Source organism: Nanorana parkeri, unplaced genomic scaffold (genome assembly GCF_000935625.1).
Source record: "Nanorana parkeri isolate BGI_ZX_2015 unplaced genomic scaffold, ASM93562v1 scaffold731, whole genome shotgun sequence".
In the NCBI taxonomy this organism is placed as follows: domain Eukaryota; kingdom Metazoa; phylum Chordata; class Amphibia; order Anura; family Dicroglossidae; genus Nanorana; species Nanorana parkeri.
Window position 1 is genome coordinate 790,289 of NW_017306999.1, and position 26,160 is coordinate 816,448.

General features: G+C 48.8%; 1 protein-coding gene across 1 annotated transcript in view; it reads right to left on the reverse strand.

The window, feature by feature from the left end:
- Window positions 1-26,160, reverse strand: part of GABBR1 (gamma-aminobutyric acid type B receptor subunit 1) — a 105,195-nt gene that overhangs the window by 43,096 nt on the left and 35,939 nt on the right. The window contains exons 6-13 of the mRNA XM_018564178.1: window positions 14,077-14,211; window positions 12,149-12,318; window positions 8,137-8,307; window positions 6,310-6,411; window positions 5,887-5,952; window positions 4,438-4,629; window positions 2,853-3,095; window positions 1,169-1,232 (exon numbers count right to left, since the gene is read on the reverse strand). Coding sequence (XP_018419680.1) covers window positions 1,169-1,232; window positions 2,853-3,095; window positions 4,438-4,629; window positions 5,887-5,952; window positions 6,310-6,411; window positions 8,137-8,307; window positions 12,149-12,318; window positions 14,077-14,211 — 1,143 coding nt within the window. The remainder of the gene's footprint in view (window positions 1-1,168; window positions 1,233-2,852; window positions 3,096-4,437; window positions 4,630-5,886; window positions 5,953-6,309; window positions 6,412-8,136; window positions 8,308-12,148; window positions 12,319-14,076; window positions 14,212-26,160) is intronic.

Genomic DNA, 26,160 nt, shown 5'->3' on the forward strand with positions numbered 1-26,160 from the left:
AGCTAAGCAATCTACTCTGTAATAAAACTGTAGAGATGAAGGACACAAGAGGTCAAACTGTGCAATAGGCACCGACCTTGATCACTTGGATGTCTACCTACCGCTGCCTGTCCACATTTTAGAGCTGGCTTCAGAGCAGGATTTACTCTCTCTGTTGCCCCAAGGCCGGTGCCAAAATTTTTTCTTTATTGTTTTTTAATTTATCACTTTTTTTTTTATTTCTTTTTTTTACATTTTTATTTGTCTTATCTTTTATCATTTATTTATGTTACAATGTTTTACTTTTTTATATATTTTTTTATTTTATTGCTTATTATTTTTAACTTTTTATACTTTTTTTTTCACTTAATGTTATTGCTATCGCACAGGAGCTAACAAGCCGCTGTGTGATAGCATTTGGAGGTGACAGGTTTTCTTTCTTGAACCTGTCACCTCCAATACAGGAATTTGAGCAGCAGTACTCTTAGGCTGCCTGGATTCTTGATTGGTCAGGAGCCAGGCTGCCTAAGAACAAGTGAAGCTGGCTTCGTAGCCAATCAGGAGGCCGGGAGATGGGTCATAAAGTGCCGCCCGGCTTCCTGATTGGCTAGGAAGCCTGCTGCACTTGTTGCTAGGCAGTATGGCTTCCTGACCAATTAGGTAAGCCAGACAGCACCTCATGACTCGCCGTCCGGCTTCCTGATTGGTCAGGAAGCCAGGCAGCCTCGGCAAAGGGAAGGCGGTGTTCTTTTGCTGGAACACCGGCTTCACAGGCAATCGGAAAGCCGTGTGATGGTTCATGATCTGCCGCCCGACTTCCTGATAATCGGGACACACAGCACCACTACTCGGTATCTGTGAGTATCGGTGCATCCTTACTCCCCACCATGCGTTGGTTCCTTTCTCCGCCCCCCCTATGCCTCTGCTGTGTCCTGTAGTGATGTAGGGGGCTGAGGAAGGAACCAATGTGCTGCAAAGGGGGGGGGGGCACAAAGATCCAACATTCTCAGAAGTGTTGAATGGCATTCCAAACTGCAGCTCTGAAACAGAGGAGAGATAGAAGGAACAAGCCACCAGAGAGGTGAGTATACGCTGTCTTTGCACCATAGTCAGAGGTACTAATATTATGATATCATCCTATTCCTCCACAGCCGTAATATGGAACGCTCAGCGGATTCAGAACACCCACCTTGCAACTGTTCAATAAGTGTCCAGGCCATACGGGAACCACTGGCATCAAACACCACGTGACCCTGAGGATTGAAGGAACAAAGGTCAAACCTCAGCACAAGAAGGCAGCGCCGTCATCGGGACGCGATATTGACAGTTATGTCAATGTGAAAACAATGGGAACACAAAGGTAGAAACGATCAGATCAGCACGAAGAGCAATAAAGAAATGAACCGGCTACAATGAATGTATTTCCATGTTCGGTTGATTGTTATGGGTGTGTGCGACGCTCTTTTACTGACTATCCAATTACCCAAAAGATCTATACCGCTCCCCGGAAGACTAGAAACATGCATAGGGGCCTATTTATACTAAATCCGCATAGCTGTTCATCCAGCAAAGCTGCATGCAGTGGCGTCACGCGGGGGGTGCGGCTGTCAGTCATTTTGGTGTCACCCCCCTATGAAAAGTCGGGCACTCGGTCACGGACCAAGAGCCCGACAGTGTCAGGAGAGAGGAGGGGACCCGGCGGCATACCTCATCCCGCGGGGTGAACGTCCCCTCCTCTCTCTGCCGGCGTCCATCACCAAGATGGCCGTCGGCAGGCGTCAATAAGACGACCACGCACGTGCGATGACGTCACGACGGGGTATCATCCGGTCTCCGCTTCGGGTGTCACCTAGCCCTCAAAGCGCATATAGGGTAGGGATGGCCCTCAGAGCGCGTATAGGGTAGGGATGGCCCTCAAAGCGCATATAGGGTAGGGATGGCACTCGGAGCGTGTGTAGGTTAGGGATGGCCCTCAGAGCGTGTATAGGGTAGGGATGGCCCTCAAAGCGCATATATGGTAGGGATGGCCCTCAAAGCGCATATATTGTAGGGATGGCCCTCAAAGCGCATATAGGGTAGGGATGGCCCTCAGAGCGCATATAGGGTAGGGATGGCCCTCAGAGCGCATATAGGGTAGGGATGGCCCTCAGAGCGCATATAGGGTAGGGATGGCCCTCAGAGAGCATATAGGGTAGGGATGGCCCTCAGAGCACATATAGGGTAGGGATGGCCCTCGGAGGCATATAGGGTAGGGATGGCCCTCAGAGGGCAGATAGGGTAGGGATGGCCCTCAGAGGGCAGATAGGGTAGGGATGGCCCTCAGAGGGCAGATAAGGTAGGGATGGCCCTCAGAGGGCAGATAGGGTAGGGATGGCCCTCAGAGGGCAGATATCGTAGGGATGGCCCTCAGAGGGCAGATAGGGTAGGGATGGCCCTGGCTGTGAGGCAGAGCTGCGTAAATCTCAGGACTGAAATACAAATCCTTACGCAGGTAAATCAACCCCCATTAATATGTTTCGTCTGTGTATTTATCCGTTTTCCTGGGGTTCAGCCGTAAGCAATTGGCATGATGCAACAAAAGGCAGAACGCCGTCCTTGGCCAGGCCATTATGGGGGCCATCGTACAAGCAGAGCGGTAATAATCTTGTCATTTTTTTTTCTTCTTCTTCGAACGCTAATAACATTCCAAAGAAGGGAAATGCTGACGCCTCCTAAGAGACAAGGACATTTTTCTTGTGCTGGCTGCGGGAGATGAGTCAGATATAACGACATGATGAAACAAAAGCGATAAGCAGCGAGCAGGAAAGTTGGTGATAGAAAAGTGACACCGCCATATAAATCAGGGAGGCGATGATGCATGGAAGGGGACTCACCGAGACGCCATCGAAGGAAGAGGTATTCATGGCTTTGTAGATCTCCCGGCTGATGTTGTCGTTGTTGTAGTTGAAGTCTTCTAGGCGCAGTCCTCGCTTGGACAGCTCATAAGAGGTCTTGTTGAGGGCCAGGGCCAGGGCCCAGATGGCGTCATAGGCCAGGGGAGCTTCTTGTAGACCTCCGACTCCTTCTGGATCTTTGCCAAGACGTTTCTGAAGCTTATCCATGAACTCTTGAGATGTCTATGAAAAAGTCGAAGCGATACACTTCAAGTATGGATCAAGCTAACATTTAATATGCTTCTATTTTGCCTTACCTGCCCCTCCCACCTCAAGCAGTATGTTAATTATATTTTTTGGTAAAATCTTTCTGGTTTTTATTACATTCCTTATTTTAGAACTCAGTCATGTCATCACTGGTCCTCTGTGCTTCTCTATGGTGGGAGGGGCTGGCAGCACAGCACCCTGTCTCAGTACTCTTATCAAAAGCCCTCTTCCCTGATGCAAGCAGTGGGCTGGCTCTTGGGAGGAGTTATGCAAATATCAAAATGCCGGGGGGGGTGGGTTTCAGTCTGGGAGAGAGGACGCCCCTAGGCAGGCTGTATTTGCAAGAAAACCATCCCAAGTAATGCTCACATCTGATGCTGAGACTCCATGATTGGACAAAAAACTGCAATCCAATTAATGAAAGAGGCTATCCAGGAACGTTAATGCTGGGGAGGTAAGGGCTAGATCAGGGTGGGCAACTCCAGCCCTCCAGCTGTGCTTTAACTACAGATCCCAACATGCCTCTGGGAGTCACACCTGTAACTGTCAGTCTTTCAGTGCCACAATAGCTGGAAAGCCAGAGTTGCCCATCCCTGCTGCGAGTACTTATGTGTTACAGTCACGGTGTATGCAGTACATATGCCATGGCAAGCTGGGACTTGTAGTGCCTCCAAATCTGACAGGTCTCGGTGCTGCTGACTGGGCATGCTGGTATCGCCAGTACCTCACAGCTCAGCCCTATTTCCTCCATCTGTACTGTCTATACCAGAATTCTCATACCTGGCTCTGATGATGCTGGACGTCCTCCAGCCAGCAAATGAGGGGGGGCTCTATGTGACTTGCTGCAGCTTCTAATGGACATTGTGAGAAGCTCCCAGTCTGCAGTGACATCAGAGGAAGCAATTTCAGTCCAGGAGAGGAGCCGGTAAAACTGTGCAAGACTGAAGGGAAGGCCCGGAGGTCAGATATAAGACTGAATGGAAGTCCGGAGGTCAGATATAAGAGTGAACGGGAGGCCGGAGGTCAGATATAAGACTGAATGGAAGACCGGAGGTCAGATATAAGACTGAATGGAAGACCGGAGGTCAGATATAAGACTGAATGGAAGGACGGAGGTCAGATATAAGGATGAAGGGAAGGCCGGATGTCAGATATAAGACTGAATGGAAGGCCGGAGGTCAGATATAAGAGTGAAGGGGAGGCCGGATGTCAGATATAAGACTGAAGGGAAGGACGGGGGTCAGCTGGAAATCTTAATATCAAAAGAGAGATCTGAAAAGAAAAAAGTTAAGGTGCGTTTACAAGTCATCAGACCTACCATGTTGGAAATACCGCGGGTGTTTTCTGGGTTCAGCATGACAATCTCTGTGGTCACATGACCCTCAACAGCTCGAGTCATCTCTTCCACTGTACAGTTGATGGACGGATCAGGAGTCTTGAACCAGTTGTCCGCGTACCAACCAATCAAAAACCAGACATACTTCTTACCGAAGAGACGTTCCTTGTAGACCTGAGGAACAGCAGAAAATCTGATATTATCTACGAATGTGAGAGTAAAACAATCAAGGCTACAGGAAGGCAAAAATTCACCCGATGGTATAAAAACAAATAAGTGCATGGAGAGAGAGAAGGAGCAACAGAGAGAGAAGATACTAAAAACTGAGAGACATAGAGAGAGGCATAAGATAGGAAAAATGGAAAACGGAGAGAAGGAAAGACAAAAACAGAAACAAAGACAGAGGGCAATGAAGAGAAATGAAAAGAGAGAGAGAGATTAAAAAGAAACAGAAAAAGGGAAAAGATAAAGATGAAGATAGGGAAGGATAAAGAGAAATTGGAAAGAAGGGAAGATAAAAGGGAAATGAAGGTAGTGAGGGGATAAAGAGAAACGGAAAGAAGGGAAGATAAAAGGGAAATGAAGGTAGTGAGGGGATAAAGAGAAACGGAAAGAAGGGAAGATAGAAGGGAAATTAAGGTAGTGAGGGATAAAGAGAAACAGAAAGAAGAGAAGATAAGATAGGATTGTAGAGAGAAACTAAATAAAGCAAAGATAAAAAAATAATTTAAATTAAGATAAACAGAAATGAAAAGATAAAAGGGAAATGAAGATAGGGAAAGATAAAGAGAAACAAAAAAAGGGAAAGATAAAAAGGAATGTAGAAGAAATTATGAAAAGCGGAATAAGAGAAGGATAATAGAGTAGGGAAAGAAGGAAAGATAAAGGGAAATGGAAAGAGGGAAAGATAAAAGAGAAACGTAGGGTGGGAAAGATAAAAGAGAAACGAAGAGAGGGAAAAATAAAATAACAACGGAAGAAGAAAAAAGATAAAGAGAAATGGAAAAAGGGAAAGATAAAAAAAATGAAAAGATATAAGAGTAGGGTAGAGGAAGGAAGGAAGGAAAAGATGAAAAGAAGCTGAGAGAGGTCAAACGAAACAATAAAAGAAGAAAAAAGAAGAAAAGAAAAACAGGAAGAAGAAAAGATAAAGAGAAACACTAAGAGATGGATGAAGATAAACATAAAGAAGTAAAGGTAAAAAGAAAAGTAACTATGAAAAGAAAGAAAAAGGAATGCAAACAAGAAGAAAGAGCACAAGAAAGCAAGGGTGGGAAGAACGAAAAAAGAGAGAGGTCTGAATCACAAATTCACATTTTTTTAGATGTGTGAGCCGACATTGATATTATTTGAAAAAAAAAAGGACGAGAAGGGCACGAGGAAAAGAGAGACTCTCCCTCGCAGAAAGCAGTAACAGCAATTTCACTTTACCTCACAAAAGACCTTCCGTGCTTCGGTCTCATAGAATAAGCCGACTATTATTCTTGCATCCTGTCTCTGAAAGGCAGAGATAAAAAGCGGTGAGAGAAAGAGGCCTGGTAGCGGAGATGGCGAGATAGAGAATTGGGTACCTGAACGGAAAAGATAAGGAAAATGAAGAGAAGGAAAGAACAAGGAGGAATGGTGACAAAGGGAGAAGAAGACACAAGAAAGAAAAGGAGATGCGTGAAAGGAATCAGGTTGAGTGAAGGCAATTAGCCGGCTTTATTAACCCCATGGAGAGTCAATTCCAGAGGAGCCGTCCTCGCTATTGACTCCAGGAGAGTCTCATGGGAAGGAGAAGAGCACTTCGGTGAATCGTAATCTCTAGCAACGCCAGTTCTCCTTGGGACATGCCGGACACAAAGTACCCACCTTGAGATTTTTCACCGGGATGTTCGGGTCAGAGAAGAAGCTCTGTCGGAATGTGATCTCAATGCCCGCTTCTTTCACTCGTTCCTCTAGATCATCAAGAGTCTGAAAAATAAAATAAAACGGAAGATCATTAATAAAGAGCTTCCCTGAAAGTTGAAACGCGTAGTCTAATTACGGGGACCTGCGGGATTCTTTTTTTCTTGTAAAGATCAGGGCTCCTGGTATTAAGATGATAATGAGGTTGTGTGATATTACAGCCTCTGTGATATCTTCTCACCTCTTTTAGAAAGCCTCAGAGATCTGTGGAGATTGAAATCAGGTCTAGGAAGACAAGAGTCAATGTGTTCTGGCTCGAGGATGGAACGGCGCCTCAGAATGGGTTTCATTATATTTTAATGTAAATCCAGAGTTTTGTATATTGTATTTACAGTCACAAAGAGACCTTCTGGGCCTAATAAAACTTTATAAGTAAGCATCTACACAAGAATTTAGCCAAGGCAGCTCCTGCTAAAGAAAGGATAGTAGAGTCACCCTTCCGGTGGCCCGTGTCTCCTACCTTCTCTCCATAAAAGCTGTGCAACTTCCATAAGGCTCTAAGGTCTTATGCCAATCACTGTAGTTCCAAGGTCCCCTGCCAATCATTGTAGTTCCAAGGTCCCCTGCCAGTCACTATAGTTCCAAGGTCCCCTGCCAATCACTGTGGTTCCAACGTCCCCTGCCAATCACTGTGGTTCCAGGGTCCCCTGCCAATCACTGTGATCCCAAGGTCCCCTGCCAATCACTGTTGTCCCAAGGTCCCCTGCCAATCACTGTGGTTCCAGGGTCCCCTGCCAATCACTGTGGTCCCAGGGTTCCCTGCCAATCACTGTGGTTCCAAGGTCCCCTGCCAATCACTGTGGTCCCAAGGTCCCCGGCCAATCACTGTGGTTCCAGGGTCCCCAGCCAATCACTGTGGTTCCAGGGTCCCCTGCCAATTACTGTGGTGTCAAGGTCCCCTGCCAGTCACTGTGGTTCCAAGGTCCCCTGCCAGTCACTGTGGTTCCAAGGTCCCTTGTCAATCACTGTGGTTCCAAGGTCCCCTGCCAATCACTGTGGTGTCAAGGTCCCCTGCCAGTCACTGTAGTTCCAAGGTGCCCTGCCAATCACTGTAGTTACAGGGTCCCCTGAAAATCACTGTGGTGTCAAGGTCCCCTGCCAGTCACTGTGGTTCCAAGGTCCACTGCCAACCACTGTAGTTCCAAGGTCCCCTGCCAATCACTGTGGTGTCAAGGTCCCCTGCCAATCACTGTGGTTCCAAGGTCCCCTGCCAATCACTGTGGTTACAGGGTCCCCTGCCAATCACTATAGTTCCAAGGTCCTCTGCCAATCACTATGGTTCCAAGGTGTCCTGCCAGTCACTGTGGTTCCAAGGTGCCCTGACAATCACTGTGGTTCCAAGGTGTCCTGCCAGTCACTGTGGTTCCAGGATCCCCTGCCAATCACTGTGGTTCCATCCTCCAACCCCTATCACTGCTGTGTCCTGTAGTGATCTAGGGGTCAGAGGATGGAACCACAGTGGGAAACACAAGCATCCGACTTTCGTGGGAAGTACTAAATGCTGAAGTGATGGAATGAAGTGAAGGTAGGAGACCCTACACTATCTCTCCCTTTGCATGGATTTGGCACCTATCATACCAAATACAAAATCTGACTAGTTGGGGTACAGAGGAGCTCCCATGTTCTGTGTTCCGATTACCCTAAGTAGGCCAATGTTTTAAAAGAACCGAGACTCCTATTTGGCGGGTGTCAGGCGCTTTGTCTAACCATCTTTCCCTTCCAAACACTTACGGATGTGAAGACCTCCGTGGTCTGCTGTATGGTGGCGATCTTCGTCCATCCCCACTTTTTGAAAAGCTGGACCCTGGTTGGGTTGTGCAAGGTAGCCGAGGGGTGGGTGCGGAAGAAGGTAGGGAACCTCTGGCGATTGGACAGCGCAGGTGAGCTTGAACCGTACGAAAGCTGAAAGGTGAAGACAGCAATGGCGTGAGACTAAGGCAAGAAAAAGCAAACAGCTTATGGCAAAGGAATGCGCATACGCCATTACTTGTGGGATATTAAAGCAGTCAGAACGCTAAATACGCAAATGAAATACATATTACATCCCTGTTTTATGTGCTAAAGCATTTGTATTTCTGTACATCCAGTTCTAAGATTTACACAGCACAGCCACTAGATGACACCACTTACAGTTATGAAATACACTGGTTTCCTCTCTCCATCCCCCAGCTCACTATCCAGTGAAGGAGCAGCAGCAGACAGATGAGATTATGTCTCTGCTCACTCTCCTATCAGAAGGCGCCTTGTCAACAAATTCGTATGCAGCCCCGTTGATTGAATCACAGTCATTTCCTCCCTCCCCCAGTCTGAGTTCTGCTGTATAAGGAATAGGAAGATACTGATAACAAGTCAAAATCAGCCATTTATATCCGTTGTAATTGGGGGGGAAAATACACGCAATGATTTATTAATGAATACAGAGCAGCATTCATTTTGTGTATTTTATATCTGCCTGGGGTTCAGCTTAAGACCTCATTCACACTGCTAAGAGCCGGCCCGTACAGATCCGCGCAGCGTCCACAACCGTATCGGGCCGCTCCTAGGAAGGACAGGTGCTGCGTGTGATTGTACACAGCAGCCTGTTCGGCCTCATTCACACAGTTAAGTGTCGGCCCGTACAGAGCCGCGCGGTGTGCATGACCATATCGTGCCGCTCCCGGGAAGGACAGGTGCTGCGTGTGATTGTACGCAGCAGCCTGTTCTTTTCTATGGGAGTATGCAGCCGTACGCCACCGTACGCCGCCGTACGCTCACCCGAACTGCCCGTCTGTGCAGGTGTGGGTGTCCGTGCTCGGACGCAGACAGGATCCATCCTATCTGAGTACGGACACCGGCACGGATGTGCAGCTCGGGTGAGCGTACGGAACAGGCTGCTGCGTACAATCACACGCAGCACCTGTCCTTCCAGGGAGAGGCCCGATACGGTTGTGCACGCCGCATGGATCTGGGCCTGCTCTTAGCAGTGCGAATGAGCCCTTAAAGGGTTTAAGTACGGAGTTTTTCCTCTAAAACTTTGGCTCTCTCCCTTTCTTATGCAAGTTTCTACCTAAGTAAATGAAAAAGCATCTTTCAGGTCTGCGCTAAGCCCTTTATTACAGAACCCCATGACTGCATATCATACTATTGCAACCTAATAAGCTGGAAACAACTGTATACAGGTTTGATAAATGGCTCTGAATTTAGGTGGCAACCAGGACATAAGCCTGAGGCTTTAGATGCACATCTGACAATGGGGGCCTAAAGGTCCAGCCTGCAAGTTTCTGCCCACATCCCTTCATAGAGGAGTAAACCATTTTATTTTATACATAAGTATATTTTATTATTTATACCCATAACTGTTGTCATAACTCCAAAATGCCTCTTATAGGAAGCCATGAGTGGAGTTGAGGTTGATGTGTTGGGATCTTACAGGAACCCTGAACGTCACCGGTGCCCCGGCACCTGACCATGCCAAGAAACAAGAACTGAAATCAAAAACGATTCCAACACTATTTTATATGGGGGCCCCTTTAACAATCTTGATATAAAGATTGTTAAAGTTTAATATAAGTTGAACTAGACGGACTTCTGTCTCTTTTCAACCTGAGTAACTATGTAACTATGTGTAATATATCCTTGTGACGTTTCATTTCAGTATGACACAAGTCGGTAGATGCTTATGCTAATGGTAGGTGGAAAATTAGAAGTAGAGGTGGGAAAAAGATGAGGGTGGAGGATTAGTCGACAAATAGGTGTGGGGGGGGGGGGTTCGGTCTAAGACTAATAGAAGATATTAGAAGATAGAATGGGAGGGGAAAGAACAAAGGAAACAGGAGGAAGGGTGGAGAGGAGAGAAAATTGAAGGAATGAGGAAGAGAAGATAGGAGGAAGAACATAAATGTTGGATGAACAGAAGAAAAAAGGAAAAGGAATAGAGAACGCAGAACTAAAATGTGAACGAAGAGTGAACGAAGAATGCAAAAGGAGGAGAGAATGCAGGTGGAAAAGAAAGGTGGAGAAGAGACAAACAGAGAAAGAACATAGAATGAAAAGGAGATAAGGTAGTGTCAAAGAAGAATAGATAAAACATGAAAAGGAGAATAGTGAAGATAAAACAGAGAACTCAGAAGAAAGAAAAGAAAGAAAGCAGGAAAAGTAAGGAATGCAGGAGAGTCAAGGGAAACACAGGGAATGCAGAAGAAAATGAGGAGTGAGGAAGTACAGATAAGCAAGAAGAGGAGACGGAAAACAGAGAATGCAGGAGGAAGAGAAGAGGAAATAGAGAGAATGTAGAACAAAGAGAAAGGGTGAGGATGAAGAGAGAATTTATGAGGTAACTAGAGGTGAGGAAGATCAGGAAATGCAGGAGAAAGAGAAAAATCGGAGAAGAGGTGAAGCAGGAGAGAAAATGCAGGAGAAAGAGGAAAGTTGGGGAAGAACAGGGGAAGCAGGAGGAAGAAAAAAGGAGAAGAAGAAAGAAAAAGAGTATAGACAGAAGAGAAAAAAAGAAAGAGGGTAGAATTTAGGAGAAAGAGAAAAGGTGAGGAAGAACAGGGGAAGCAAGAGGAAGAGAAGAAGAGAGAATGCAGGGAGAAGAAGAGAGAATGCAGGAGGAAAAGAAGAAGTGAGGAAGAACAGGGGAAGCAAGAGGAAGAGAAGAAGAGAGAATGCAGGAGGAGAAGAAGAGAGAATGCAGGAGGAAAAGAACAGATGAGGAAGAACAGGGGAAGCAGGAGGAAGAGAAGAGGGAGTGCAGGAGGAAAAGAAGAGGTGAGGAAGAACTGGGAAAAGCAAGAGGAAGAGAAGAAGAGAGAATGCAGGAACAAGAAGAGAGAATGCAGGAGGAAAAGAGACGGTAAGGAAGAATGGGGAAGCAGGAGGAAGAGAAAAGAGAGTGCAGGAGGAAATGAAGAGGTGAGGAAGAACAAAGGAAGAAAGAGGGAGAGAAGAAGAGAGAATGCAGGAGGAAATTAGGTGAGGAAGAACAAGGGAAGAAAGAGGAAGAGAAGAAGAGAGAATGCGGGAAGAAGAAGAGAGAGTGCAGGAAGAAGAAGAGAAGAGAGTCCCTGAGCAAAAGCAGAGATGAAGAAGAACAGGGAAAGCAAGAGGAAAAGAGAAGAAGGGAGAATGCAAGAGGAATAAGAAAGAATCCAGTAGAAAAAGTAGAGGTGAGAAAAAACAGGGGAAGCAGGAGGAAAAGAAGGAGACAATGCAGGAAGACAAGAGACAATGCACCAGGAAAAGAGGAGGTGAGGAAGAACATGGAATGCAGAAGGAAGAGAAAGGAAAATGAAAAAAGGAAATCCAGGAGGAAGAGAAGAACAGAGAATGTAGAAGGAAGAGAAGAAAGGAAGAGTACTAGAAGGGAGGAAGAGAGGATTTTTTAAAAGCAATGGATGTAAAATCACAGAAACTGGAAGACAAGAAGAGCAAAGAGTAACAAGTGATAATAAAACACTAAGAAAGAAGAAAACAAGACACAAGAGTTGCACGTGTAGCCGGAGATACAGTATATGAAAAGTGGGGGAAGCCAGTAGACAGGTAGGTCAGGTGGGATAATAAGTGTATAGTTCAAAAAGTGACTGTAACACAAAAAATAATGAGGAAGTAAATCACTAACGGACAAACTAGTGAAAATAAAGGCAGATTTGTCACATATCAGGCAAACAGGAAACGGAAGGTGGAATTAAAGGAAGGACTTAGAAGTGAGGGAATAGCAGAAACAACTGGAGGCACACATGGCTATCCAATGCCTCCCACTTACCACGATGAGGTTCCACATGCGAGCTGCTTCGGCCACCAGCGTGGACACACTGCTGCACCCTGGCATCAACATGATCTTAATAGGGTCATTGTACAGCAGCTCGTACAGGTGTCGTGTGGCCTGCCCGGGGTCACACTGCGGAGGGTTGGAAGGAGAAATGAAGGAAGAAGGAACAAGTCACAGACATCCAGACATATGCATTTTATTTATTTTTTTGCGGATAGATAATGATCCCCCCTAGTCATCGTTATCCTCCTTCCATCACATGTTTTCCTCTCTCTCCCCATCTGTCTCTCCTCTCCCCCCTCTCTGCCCATTCCTCTCTCTCCGTCTATCTCTTCTCCGGAATATTTTACCCTTTCCTCCGTTGCCGTGGTAACAGTGAGGGAGCTGAGAGGAATAATGAGAGCGCAGGGGGTAATCCTGTGAGAGAGAGCCTGGCTGCACCCCCCCAACGCTCTCCCCCCATCATATAGGGTCTCAGTAAAGGTCACTCAAGCTACATCCATGCCCCACACTCCATGGTGGTCCTTCTCCCCCACTTCTCCTCCAGCTGCCTCTCTCGTGCTGTCACTTTCACTGTTTCGTGTGTGTGTGTGTGTGTGTGTGTGTGTGTCCGCTCTCTGTCAGATCCAGTCCCTCTCTCACTTTTTTTTAAGTAGCAACTTCTCTTCCAAAATTGATCTCGCCCATCATAGTCGGGGTACTTGAGTCCACAGCACATTAGAAGTCTGAGGAACAGTTTCATAAACCATCTGAGCCTTTTGTCGCTCTTTTCCCCCGAAGTGCGTCGACGCTCAACATCCGATTATTTTCAACGGGGCCCAGTTACACCTGAGCCTTGCGTCGCACGTCGCTCGAAAAAGCATGTGAGCGTTTTTTGTTTTTTTTTCCAGACAGAATCGCGCATTTTTTTCGGACCTACAGACTAACAGGAGCACCCAAAAATATGTTTTTCGCACGATTTTGTGCCTAACAAGCGTCTCCTCCTCCTAGTAACTAGCTTTCCGTTGGCTAAAACAAAAACGCCCAAGTCTGCGAACGCCTGAAAAAGGCTCAAAAACACGCAAACGATTCCAAGTGGCCAGTAAAACGCTCCCGCATGGGTACAGGGGGAGGGGGGGCTCAGTCCTGCACCCATCGCCGCTCCATTCTTATGGGACAGGTGCGACGCACAACGCGAAAAAAATTGTAAACAACTTGGAGGGACTCTCTGCTGCCAAGCCGGTGTGTCTAAACTCATCACACGCACTGCTGCCTTGGAAAACTACAGAGCGCTCTATAAATATACATGACTCCTTTTAGAATACCGGCACACATTTGCTTCTTTCAAACCCTGGTCCCCAGTGAGGGTTCATTTTAGGGCCACCCCACCCCAAAAAAAAAAAAATAATCGACGGACTGAAGAAGCAGCAAAAGCTTGCTATGGTGCAGTTGGGTAGGTATGGGCCAACCAGGGACACTTCCAAGGACAAACCTTTCCGAATACGGGACCTGGGGATTCAGAAACCTCTATACAGAAACTAATAATTTTGGATGAGGATTGAATCTAACCAGGAGATAAATCGGGATTTTTGGGGTGCAGTTGACCGATATGGGAACCTGCAGATCTTCCCCGGCTTCTGGATTCAGAAAGTTACCATTGTGTCACCTGCCCACCTGCCCTTTCTGCCCTCCTTGACTGTGTAGCCACCATCTACACCCCCCACATGCTCTCACCTGGATGAGGATTACATCTAACCAGCAGATAAATTTGGACTTTTGGGGTGCAGTTGACCGATATGGGAACCTGCAGATCTTCCCCGGCTTCTGGATTCAGAAAGTTACCATTGTGTCACCTGCCCACCTGCCCTTTCTGCCCTCCTTGACTGTGTAGCCACCATCTACACCCCCCACATGCTCTCACCTGGATGAGGATTACATCTAACCAGCAGATAAATTTGGACTTTTGGGGTGCAGTTGAACGTCCTCCAGGGCCATCTGTGCAGCTGGGTGACAGGCCTGTCCCCCGGGCCAGCCCCCGCTCATGGGGAAGAGAGCGCCCACGTGCAGGGCTTTCTTACCTGAGACAGCACCACAAAGCACGAGAGTCAAGACAGGCACGAACAGAATGAGCAGGCACGCTGACAGGTGCAGCAGGGAGGCATGAAATCACTCAGGACGGGAGCAGGAGAGAAGGGTGGAGGGGGTTAACGCTGACACTCGCTCCAGATAATCACCGCACGCGCCGGCTTTATTTAATAAGGCAGAGCAAAGAGCAACCAGGAAGTGCAAAGCGCAGTAACCCGTGGCAACTGCTGGCTGATCGCCTGAAATTTGCTTCTTTTTTTTTTTTTTAGTGATGCGCAGCTCCAGGCGCAGCGACTGCAGTGCGCAAGCGAACCGAGCCATCGCCCGTAGCAACCGTGCAAAGTAGGATCAAACGTCGGACGTATACTAAAAGGCTAAAGATGGACATACACCATACTTTCCAAAAATAATATGCATGGCGAACGTTTCGTCTGATTTCTAATGCGGTCAAATCGACGAGCGTTTTCGACCGCAGTGACGGCATGAGATGGAAGGAGCGCGATGGGAATATTTTTGTTTTTCTTTCTCGAATAGTGAACGCGTTTTTTTTTTTCGTTCGGGGGAACTCCATTCGTTTCCAAAGTTGAATGCTAGAAGTGAACGAAGCTTTCGAAACGGCGTTCGCCATGCCACGGGTGGCGTTATCGAATGTTCTGAGGAGGGTTTTCCGTACGGAGGTTCGTATGAACAATCTACCGCTGTATGTTCGGCTTTAGGAACCGTTCCATTCTATGCGCTGTGTTGATGAACAAGTGTTGTTTTGCATCACGCGAAGACCGCTAATTCATTGGAATGGGGTAGCGCAGCGCCGCGACGTACAAAAAGTCAAACTGGCGCCATTTGTTTTAGACATGGTGAGGGGAATTTATCAAAACTGGAGCAGACAAAATCTGGAGCAGTTGCCCATGGCAACCAATCGGCTTCTCTCTTTGTTCAGTTAAGATTTGAAAGTGAAAGCGAGAAGCTGATTGGTTGCCGTGCACAGCTGCTCCAGATTTTGGCTGCTCCAGTGTGTCACCATGCATTGCAACCTGCATGCAAAGGGGGGGTGCATTGTGTTAGTGCATTGGAGGTGCCATCCAAAACCCCACTGTGCAGGGGCGTAACTGTAGATCATGGGGGCCCCATAGCAAAATTTTGATGGGGCCCCTCGGAGACCTTCCTATTGTCGATTACATTAAAGTCAGGTGGCAGGTGAGTTGTCTGCATTGTCTCCTATACATCTGATGTCAGCTCTTCTCGATGGGAAATGTCACTTGAGGTACAGGGTCAGTATCAACAGCAACGTCTGCAATCCTTAATGGGCCCCCTTCCACCCCCAGGCCCCATAGCAGCTGCGTGGGCTGCTATGGCTATTGTTGCGCCACTGCCACTGTGCACCCATTGCAGCAAAACGCAGGACTGGAACGCATGGATATGAATGGGCAATGGAACGCGGCTATATGGGATGTCACATTGATGCGTTGTAATGTGAGCTATGTGGGCGGCGCACTTGCAGCGCTGGGGTTCTGGGGTCAACTCCTACCAAGCATACTATCTGCTACTGATACATTTTACATACAGAGCGATTCAATGGCCTCCGGCCGGAACCAAAGGTGACCGCCCGTGACCTCGGATGAGCAATAAAAAAAAGACATCAGCCATATTGATTTTTACAGCCAGATGGAGAATATGAATACACAGATAAGGCGGATAGGGATCGCTCCCTTATAAGTCGTTTGGGTGCCTCGTGGAGGCCAAACGATGTTCATAAAACTCAGCAGCACAATCTTTCTATTCGGTCCATGAATCAGATGTTTTCCAGCACGCCGACAACGTTCTGCCATTGGAGTAAGGCGGAGAATATAGGGCAGGGGTGGGCAACTCCGGCCTCTGCCTCTAGGAGTCATGCCTGTCAGAGTCTTGCAATGCCTCATGGGACTTGCAGTTCCACAACAGCTGGGTGGCCGGAGTTGCCCACCCCTGATATAGGGCGATCCCTCACCTAGTTCAGGGGTGGGGGAACCTCCGGCCCTCCAGCTGTGTTGAGACTACAAATCCCATGAGTCATTGCAAGATTCTCACAGCCGCAGGCATGACTCCCAGAGACAGATGCATCATGGGATTTGTAGTTCCAACACAGCTGGAGGGCCGGAGGTTGCTCCCCACCCCTGACCTAGGTGAAAGATTGCCCTATATCAGGGGTGGGCAGCTCCGGCCCTCCAGCTGTGGTGGAACTGCAAGTCCCATGAGGCATTGCAAGTCTGGTCCCTCGCCCCCTGACCTAGGCGGTCAATGGGTTCTGACTGGTTGCTATGGGTTACCGCAGGCCGCCCCTTGCACGTTATGGCGGTTGTGAATCCCCCGGGTATGATAATATGAAGCCCCCGATCGCAGATTGTCAGAATAAAGAAGCCATGTAATGGCATGCCAGCGACAAACGCAGGCTGTCAGCAGATCTTCACAAGATGGTTGGTGAAAACGGAGCCAGGTTTGAGAATTCTGAGTATAGACGGCGCAGATGGAGGGAACGGGGCCGAGCTGTGGGGGACTAGCGATCCCAGCTTGCCCAGTCACCAGCACTGAGTCCTTGTCAGCTTCGGAGACACTACAAGTGTCAGCTTGCCATGGCAGATGCACTGCAAAGCCTGTGACTGTAATAAATAAGTACTAACAGCAGGGGTGGGCAACTCCGCCACTCCGGCTGTTGTGGAACTACAAGTCCCATGAGGCATTGCAAGCCTCCGACAGTCACAGGCATGACTCCCAGAGGCAGCAGCATGATGGGATTTGTAGTGAAAGCACAGCTGGAGGGCCGGAGTTGCCCTGACTTATATAGTACTTACATATCTCTGGGGGGGGCAGATTCCCCTATGAGATGGGGCAGAGCTCAGACTGGATTGTTTGGGGACTACAAATCCCAGCTCGACCTCATAGCAACATTGGGCTGTTACCCATAGCAACCAGCCAAATAAATGTTAAAGCTCAGCACTGGTGCTTTGCTTCGGGCAACCGCTGATTTGAGCCGTCACTACACCAAGACGCGCATCCCGGGTGTCGTGCGGTCCTGTACAAAGCAGGCTGCGATTGCCGTGCGGCCTAATTGATTTCGATGGGGTGACATCCGCGCGGCAATCTCAGAAAAAAAGGTACAAGTACCCTTTTTGTGATACACGACGCGCGTCTGTTTTCGGAAGTACGGGCAGAATCGCGGCGGAAAACCGCCCGGCGCGACTGGGGTGCCGTTAGAAAATAATGGCACCCACAGCGCGATCGGTTCACACCTTGGCGACTCTTGACCGCGCGGAATCGTGCACGGTGAGGTGTCGCCTAGGTGAACCTGGCCTTATTGGTCAGTTGCAGATGGCCGCTGCTAGGGATGCGCAAAAAAGATGGCCGTTGCTAGGGGGAGGACAGAGTGCCACGCCATTTTTACTCCCTCTTAGTGGCAGAGAAGATTTTTGGAACTTGGTTCGGCCATTTTTCGAATGCAGAGACAACACCGCCGATTCCTGACCGCACTTTTCTACGCCGTGGTTAAAGCAATACAGCTTGGCCCGGCCTGTGGTTGGTCAGCGAAGGAGCAGCGACACACTGACGTGGTGGTCCCTGTGCTCTCCCCTCCAATCAGTCTGCCCCCCACCCCCTCCCCCGTGCACTGTTGGCTTGCACTGCTCCCCCCGTCCTTTCCCGTCGCGGGTCCTGCCGTGCAGGGAACGGCGGGAGGCTAATATAAAGACGGAGCGCCGTACTATTTAAAAATACATGCGAGGAGTTCTCTCTCCATATCTGGGTTAGGTGGGGGAGTTGATGTCTCCTGACGCATCTGCTTGAAGATTCCACTTGATAAGCGGCGGCTTCGCCCTGCAGGAGCGGAGAGGATTCTAACAAGGGGGGCGCGCCGCGGACGCGGTAACCCAGATCTTCCCGTTTCGGATCACACGGCACACGGATTGACTGACCTGCCAGAAATACACTCAGCTCCTTATTTCCTGTTGCCGGCTGACAACACTGTCCCTTCTCTGGACTGGACAAAAAAAATAGTGTCAGCCCTGCTCAGTTGTCTTTTGCTGATCTACAGATTTCTTCCACCTCTGCTCACCTCCGGGGCACGGGGAGGTGTTTTGCGGTCCGAGGAAAGCACTGGGATAAGACTGATAAGACTCCTTGAGATGAGTGAGCAGGACGGCTATGGATTTCCGGCATTACGTTGCATGTCAATGGTATATGTAAACGCACTTAAAAAAAAGTTCACTGCTATGGCCGGGTGTGATGCCATTCGCAGGGCACTAGCGCCCCTAGGTGGCGCTGATGGGTATAACGTCCTTAAAAGCCCTAATGCTGTCTGTGACTCTAGCTGGGAAGATTTCACTCGACTTCCTGTCCCAGTGACACCAGGATAAGATATGAAGGGAGCGGTTGTCACCAAGTCAATACTAATAACCTGACAGTGGTTTAAGGCCAGGTGTGGGCAAACTCCGGCCGTGCAGCTGTTGCGGAACTACAAATCCCATGAGGCACAGCAAGATTCTCACAGCCACAAGCGTGACTCCCAGAGGCAGATGCATGAAGGGATTTGGAGTTGCACCATAGCTGGGGAGGCCGAAGTTTGCCCTCCCCTGTCCCAGCCGTTCCTTTTTTTAAACTGAACAAAAGTGTTAGGTTACAGTCTCCGTCAGCTCTAAAGGGATATCCCATCACTTCCTGTCCCCACAGGAAGTGAGAGAAATTCTCCCCAATGGGGACACGGACCCTGCTTACATTTTTATGCGATGTGCGCCACCGCGCACGTATGTTGTGGACAGGGAACATCAAGAACAATTGTCTTCTATGTGTCCACGCGTTGAGCTTGCGTTGACCGGTGCCGATTAACGCAGCTCAGCGCTCCCGATGTGAATGAGGCCCTCAATGTTATTCTACTTCACACTTGCTGCGCCAAGGCCCCATTCACACTTGCAATGCGCCAATTACGCAATGCGTGATACACGCTTAAGGCCCCATTCACACTTGCAACGCGCCAATTACGCAATGCGTGATACACGCTTAAGGCCCCACTCACACTTGCAACGCGCCAATTACGCAATGCGTGATACACGCTTAAGGCCCCATTCACACTTGCAATGCGCCAATAGCGCAATGCGTGATACACGCTTAAGGCCCCATTCATGCTTGCTGCGCATGTGAATATGTGCCAATGCGCCAATTATGCAACACATGACACACGTGAAGCTTGCAGTTCAAACCGCTGCATGAGCTTCTTGACTGCGTTTGTTAGGCATAGGGCAGCCCATTGAAATGAACGGGTTGACGCACATAAACGCACATAAATGCGCTTGGTCGTGGTGGGAAGAGTCCGACATACGAATGTCCCCAGATCCAGCCATGAAAGGCCAACATTTGTAGACACTTTTTGCCCTGACAAGGTCTCCGTACCGCCAATCAACCTGCCTTAGGGCTCATGGTAATGGGCGTTGTTTTCACGCATTTGATGTGCTTTTGGAGCGTACCTCACACGCAGCATAATCACATTGGGGGGAATTCATGAAAACTGAAGCAGAATCTGGAGCAGTCGCCCACGGCAACCAATCAGCCTCTCTCTTTCATTTTTAAAGCTTATCTGAACAAACTGAACAGACAAGCTGATTGGTTGCTATGGGCAGCCGCTCCAGATTCTGTGTGCTCCAGTTTTATCAAATTCCCCCCCACTGACTATAACTGAGCCGTGCATATGGTAGCTCAGAGGGCTGCGTCTGACCTGCTTTGCATTCTTTGGACACAGCATGTCCTATTGAGGTGCGTTTGAACTGCACGCAAATGCTGCGTTGTCCTACAACGCCCCATCAACGTGAACTCTGCCACCAATGAGGGAACATCCTACAAATTAGACATGTTAGGACCTCCTGGCCCATGTCCCCGGGCCACCACGGTGTCCCCGGAAATGAGTCTAAAGGGGGTATCCAGACTTAGGCCTTCTAGCTGTCATGGAACTACAAGTCCCATGAGGCATTGCAAGACTCTGACATCCACCGGCATGACTCCCTGAGGCAGAGGCATTATGGGACTTGTAGTTTCACCACAGCTGGAGGGCCGTAGTTTAACTGTCCCTGTAAGCCATTGACCACTATGGAAAGAGAGGAGGTTCAGAAGTAGAGGAGAGGCCGGAGAAATGAAAGAAGAAATTAGATTGGTTGTTGAGGAGAAGTGGATTGTAACTACCCCCCTCCGCCCCCGCTCAGCACACAAGTCTTCTCGCTCCTCGCCTTTCTTCCTTCATTCAGTCTGTATTTAGGTCAAAGGGATTTCTGACGGATCTTTTACAATCTCCGAAACACACACAGAGCTACTGACACAGAAAGTGAAAGGAAAGATACGCGGACGGTCTGGGCGGGCAGCCGTCGTGGAGCAGCGAGGCCTAGTGTTGCCCGTGGCGACGCATTGCAGCGATAGGAAAATAAAACAGACTTCGGTCTTTAAATATAAATTCAGTTCTACGTCTGAAGGGCCCATCGATACGGGTCAATACGGCGCGTGTGTTGGCGTGTGTTGCGGTATGGCGGCCATTCGTTTTGAATAGGCATCCAATGCACCATAACGCAGGTTTTAATTGGACCCGCGGCTGTTTTCCTCATTGCAGCGCGCCACGAAGCGCAGATGGTTCACAACTCTTTGAGGGGAATCTATCAAAACTGGAACAGACAGAATCTGGAGCAGCGATTCAGTTTTGCGCTTTCATTTTCAAAGCTTAACTGAACAAACAGAAATGAGAAGCTGATTGGTTGCCATGGGCAACTGCTCCAGATTCTGTCTTCTCCAGTTTTGATCAATTTCCCCCATAGGCCCTAACCAGAGCACCCCTATAATGAGGCGGCATCCCTTTGGGTCACATGAGAGAGGGCGGCAATGTGCCTGCTGCCCCCCTTCCGACCAGGGCGTCCCAGAGCTCTTAGCAACCGGGGACGCTCTCTCCGGGCGTCCTGCCCAGCTCCTGGCAACCAGTGACGTCAGTGAGCTGAGCAGGACGCCAGCCAGAGCCCGGGGTAACCACCGACGCCCCCCGTAACGTGCACCACCAGCACCCCGTCTAGGGACACCCATGGCCAGCTCCAAGGCCGTGATTGGATAGTGAAGGAGCTGTTGAGGTTTCTGTGCTCTGTCCTCCAATCAACAAGTTCCATTCGTTAGAACTACAACACTCTGCAATGCAGTAAAGTCTGATTGGCTGTCGGCGCTCTCCCTGTCTCCCTGAATTCCCATATTGAAGTGCGATGTTTTCTGCTTGTTGCCATGGCAATGACCCTAGCAACCACAACTGAGAGTCAGTGCTGAATCTGGTTTATGGGGTCAGCAAGTGAGAGCTTGTCGGTACTGACGGCCGATCCGGACATTTCAGCTCTCGCTTCCAAGTTTATAAAAGGAGTAAACAAAACAAGAGGCAGCTTTCCCGACTCTATATTATTATTATTATTATTATTATGTTTTACCTTTTTTTTAGATTTCCTTCATTTATTAATATTTAAATATGAAATAATTGCAAGTTGGCGCTTCCAGCCAGCCAGTTCTCTTCTGAGAAGCAGACCTGAATAGCAGGGAGATCAGACTACACACACTGCAGAAGGACCTGAATAGAAGGGAGATCAGACTACACACACTGCAGAAGGACCTGAATAGCAGGGAGATCAGACTACACACACTGCAGAAGGACCTGAATAGCAGGGAGATCAGACTACACACACTGCAGAAGGACCTGAATAGAAGGGAGATCAGAAATTCATTTGCTCCTCAGCTCCATCTAGCGGCTGTAATGGTGTATAAATGGCATTCGTCCAACATATAGCATTTATACATCAGCCCCATGACCATTCTCCCATAAGACCCCGCACAGACCCCCTGAGATCCACACAGCCCCCCTGAGAACCCGCACAGCACTTCTGAGACCTTGCACAGCCCCCCGAGACCCCACAGAGCATTCCTGAGATCCCACACAGCCCCGCTGAGACCTCACACAGCCCCCTTGAGACCCTGCACAGCCCCGCTGAGACCTCACACAGCCCCCCTGAGACCATGCAGAGCCCTCCTGAGACCCCCACACAGCTTCCTTGAGATCCCGCACTGCCCCCCTGAGACCCCACACAGCACTCCTGAGAACCTGCACAGCCCTCCTGAGACCTCGCACAGCTCCCCTGAGGCCTCACACAACCCCACAGAGCACTCAGGATAACCCACACAGCCCTCCTGAGACTCCACACAGCCTCCTGAGATCCTGCACTGCCCCCCTGAGACCCCACACAGCCTCCTGAGATCCTGCACTGCCCCCCTGAGACCCCACACAGCCTCCTGAGATCCTGCACTGCCCCCCTGAGACCCCACACAGCCTCCTGAGATCCTGCACTGCCCCCCTGAGACCCCACACAGCCTCCTGAGATCCTGCACTGCCCCCCTGAGACCCCACACAGCCTCCTGAGATCCTGCACTGCCCCCCTGAGACCCCACACAGCCTCCTGAGATCCTGCACTGCCCCCCTGAGACCCCACACAGCCTCCTGAGATCCTGCACTGCCCCCCTGAGACCCCACACAGCCTCCTGAGATCCTGCACTGCCCCCCTGAGACCCCACACAGCCTCCTGAGATCCTGCACTGCCCCCCTGAGACCCCACACAGCCTCCTGAGATCCTGCACTGCCCCCCTGAGACCCCACACAGCCTCCTGAGATCCTGCACTGCCCCCCTGAGACCCCACACAGCCTCCTGAGATCCTGCACTGCCCCCCTGAGACCCCACACAGCCTCCTGAGATCCTGCACTGCCCCCCTGAGACCCCACACAGCATCCTGAGATCCTGCACTGCCCACCTGAGACCTCGCACAGCCCTCCTGAGATCCTCCACTAGAGACATCAGGCCGACACCCTGGAGCAGCACAGACCATGTAGCTTCATATTATTCTGCATTGCTGTATAATATATTGAAATAATTAATAATAATAATAATACAAAACAATATTCTGCTTTCCTACATCTTGCACATTTTTCATGAATTATGCTTATGAAATAAATGAGACATTCATTATGATTTATCACGGAATTGTATTTATCTCGGACAGGAACGATTCTCAAATTCAGACGGACGGCTGAAACAATAATAATAATAAAAAAAGTTAGCTGCGCCTGAGCTGACGCAGCAGCGAGTAGCCCGGATTGCCGCGGTCCGGGAGCGGTCTGGAGATGTTGCTGCTGCTGCTGCTTCATATTAAATCCGCACAGATTTCAAAAAAAGTGTTTTCACAGCCGGGTGATTCAGACCTGAAATGATTCTCAGCAGCGTGATAAGCAGCTGCGTTTCATTGGCTCGCCTGCGTCATCTGATACTGCAGCAGAGAGCTCGCAAGTAGTTAGGTTGCTGCATTACACGGAGGTGTGAGAGCAAGTCTAATGACATTAAGACGGTCATTATTTAACCCACTCCGTCCCAGAGCCCGCAGAGGCCCAATCTGCCCCAACCACCCCACCCCACCCCCACCGTGATAGCATCCACGAGGATTTGTCAATCTGAGACAGCGACCGATGTCCCCGGGTCCCCGGATTACGGAGACGGCTGCAGGGGGTGTCTGGACCATCATCGCATCGTTTTTTGCTACGTTGCGCCTCGAGCGTATCCATTGAGATGCGCCGTGCTCTCGGGCGACAGACCGCAACGCCATTGGTCAGTTAGATTAAACCAGAAAATACCATTGCTGCAAAGTGATTGCGCAACATACTGCGACCTTAGCACTGGCGCGAAGGTTCGGTATAAAACGATATCAGAACGATATAAAAGTCTCACGTGATACAATGTTGTCACGCCGCGGTTAAAACGCAACGGTAAAAAAAAAAAAAGCCTTTATTCTAAAAATACTTCTTCCAGGACGGAGCTGAGCGCGAGCTCGAAAACCTGCAAACCGCGCTGCAGCGTCCATGTCGCTGGGCATTAATGCCGGCAGACTCGGCACAGCTGCCGCCGGCTGGTGGTGGTTTAGATAGGCACACAGCGCGGGTGGCTTCTGCGTTAATTAGAGGTTAGCGGCCTCTTAAAAGAAGTCGTTTATTAACTGCAGGTACGCGAGGAGCTAAAAACGCGGCGCCGGCGAAATGAGGAATAATGGCGTTATTGCTGGGAGCAGCGGGGTGGCAGTAATGCCCCCCTGACCTCAACGCATCGCTTTCCTGTGCTCCCCGCTAATCAGAAGAGAATACCCGATACGTCCAGGTACAGAGGAGCCTGTGGCTGACTCCATGTGACAGCGACGATGCTTGCTTATTGGACCAGAGATGTCACATGGGGGGGGCGGAGAGCGTACCCAGCCCCGTGTAAGCTCTGACTGAAGCAACTTGAAGCTTACACAGGCCTTTTTTACCCTGCAGGTAAACCAAGTAGCGGGTCAGGTAAGTATGTACAGCTAGAGGGGGAGCTGTACATACTTACAGCTCCCCCTCCACTTACAAATAACACAATTCAAATCAACAGCCCAATAAAAGATAAAATAACAACCCCTTATGCTGCAATTTTCAGCTTCAATACGGAGATTTCCCCCCGCAATACTTTTGTCTGCCACTAGATGTCCTCCGCCGGTTGGCCAGCAGCATCTAACACCCTTCAGGCTGTCCTGGATCCACCCCCCAGCCTGTGACCAGCACAGTGATGAGCTTGTCTCTCTGTCACTCTGATCTCTACTACCTTCAGTGTGGTTTTTGTCAGCACATGAACTGATTAGCTGCTCGTGCTGCTTCTCCTGCCCCCTCCCTGAGCTCTTCTGTAGGAGAGGCTGATACCAGGTCAATTTTAGGTACTTATACTGCTTGATACTTTTGATTGATGTATGATGGGTACAGAGCTGCATTTTTTTTTGTCTTTTATATCGGTCTAGAGTTCAACTTTAAAAAAACATCTCCAGGTAACTGAATAAGAAAAAATAAATAAATATATATATATAGTCGGTAAGTGAGGAACATCTGTAGTTTGGGTCCTTGAATGTATTTTTAAGGTTTAACTCCTGAGTTTACTGTCACTTTAAGTATAATTTGAATGCTACTGTGTACCCGAGCACTGTTGCTGCCCATCTGTTCCCTTGTATGGGAAGCTGTACCCAATAATGAGGCCCCCAATCTGTGGAATAACGATGCCCTGTGCTAAGGGAATGTTAAAGCTGAACTCCAGGCACGTATACACAGACACCACTTAATACAGTTTTGTATTGAATAAAAAAAATGGGATCTTTTTTCAAATGTACCCAATGTGAGTTCCTGAATTTGATGGAATTTGGTGTCGGCATCCTTTAATTCCCTGTACAGCAGCACTCAGGCTTGGAGATGGACAGAACTAGGAGACAATCCAGTGTGCAGCAGTGAACATGCGCTGACAGGGAACATTCCACCAGGAGGACAGATCAGAGTGTCAGAGGAATGGGCTGCTGCTGCTCAGTCCAATCACATCGTGGAGGCAGAGGGGGCGGAGTATCTTTGTGGCATAACCACAGAAGACAAAGTTCAGGTCACCAGCCTGGCTACACTGTCTGGATGGGATTGGTGCACATCAGGAGGGGATAGACAAATCTTTTGATAGAAGAACAGCTCCCATGTATACAGTTTAATTGTGTATTTAGTTGTTTGCCTGGATTTCAGACTTTGAAAGCTACAAACACACACTCCCATTGGCTAGCTAGACATCAGACTGGGTTGCCACCAACAGTTTCAATCCCTACTGGAACCATCGCAAAACAATGCTTCCCGATGATGTGATCATATCATACCATGTCAGCAATGAAATAGTGATCACATTCAGACTGAAGGGTTATTCACAAAAGAAACCTTTAACCTGTATATGGCAGTGTGCCCCTGTTAAATACTGCAATTGTCAGATACACTTACATTATTAAAAAAAAATAATAATAAAAAATAATATATATATATATATATATGTTTTTGTTTTTTTTAT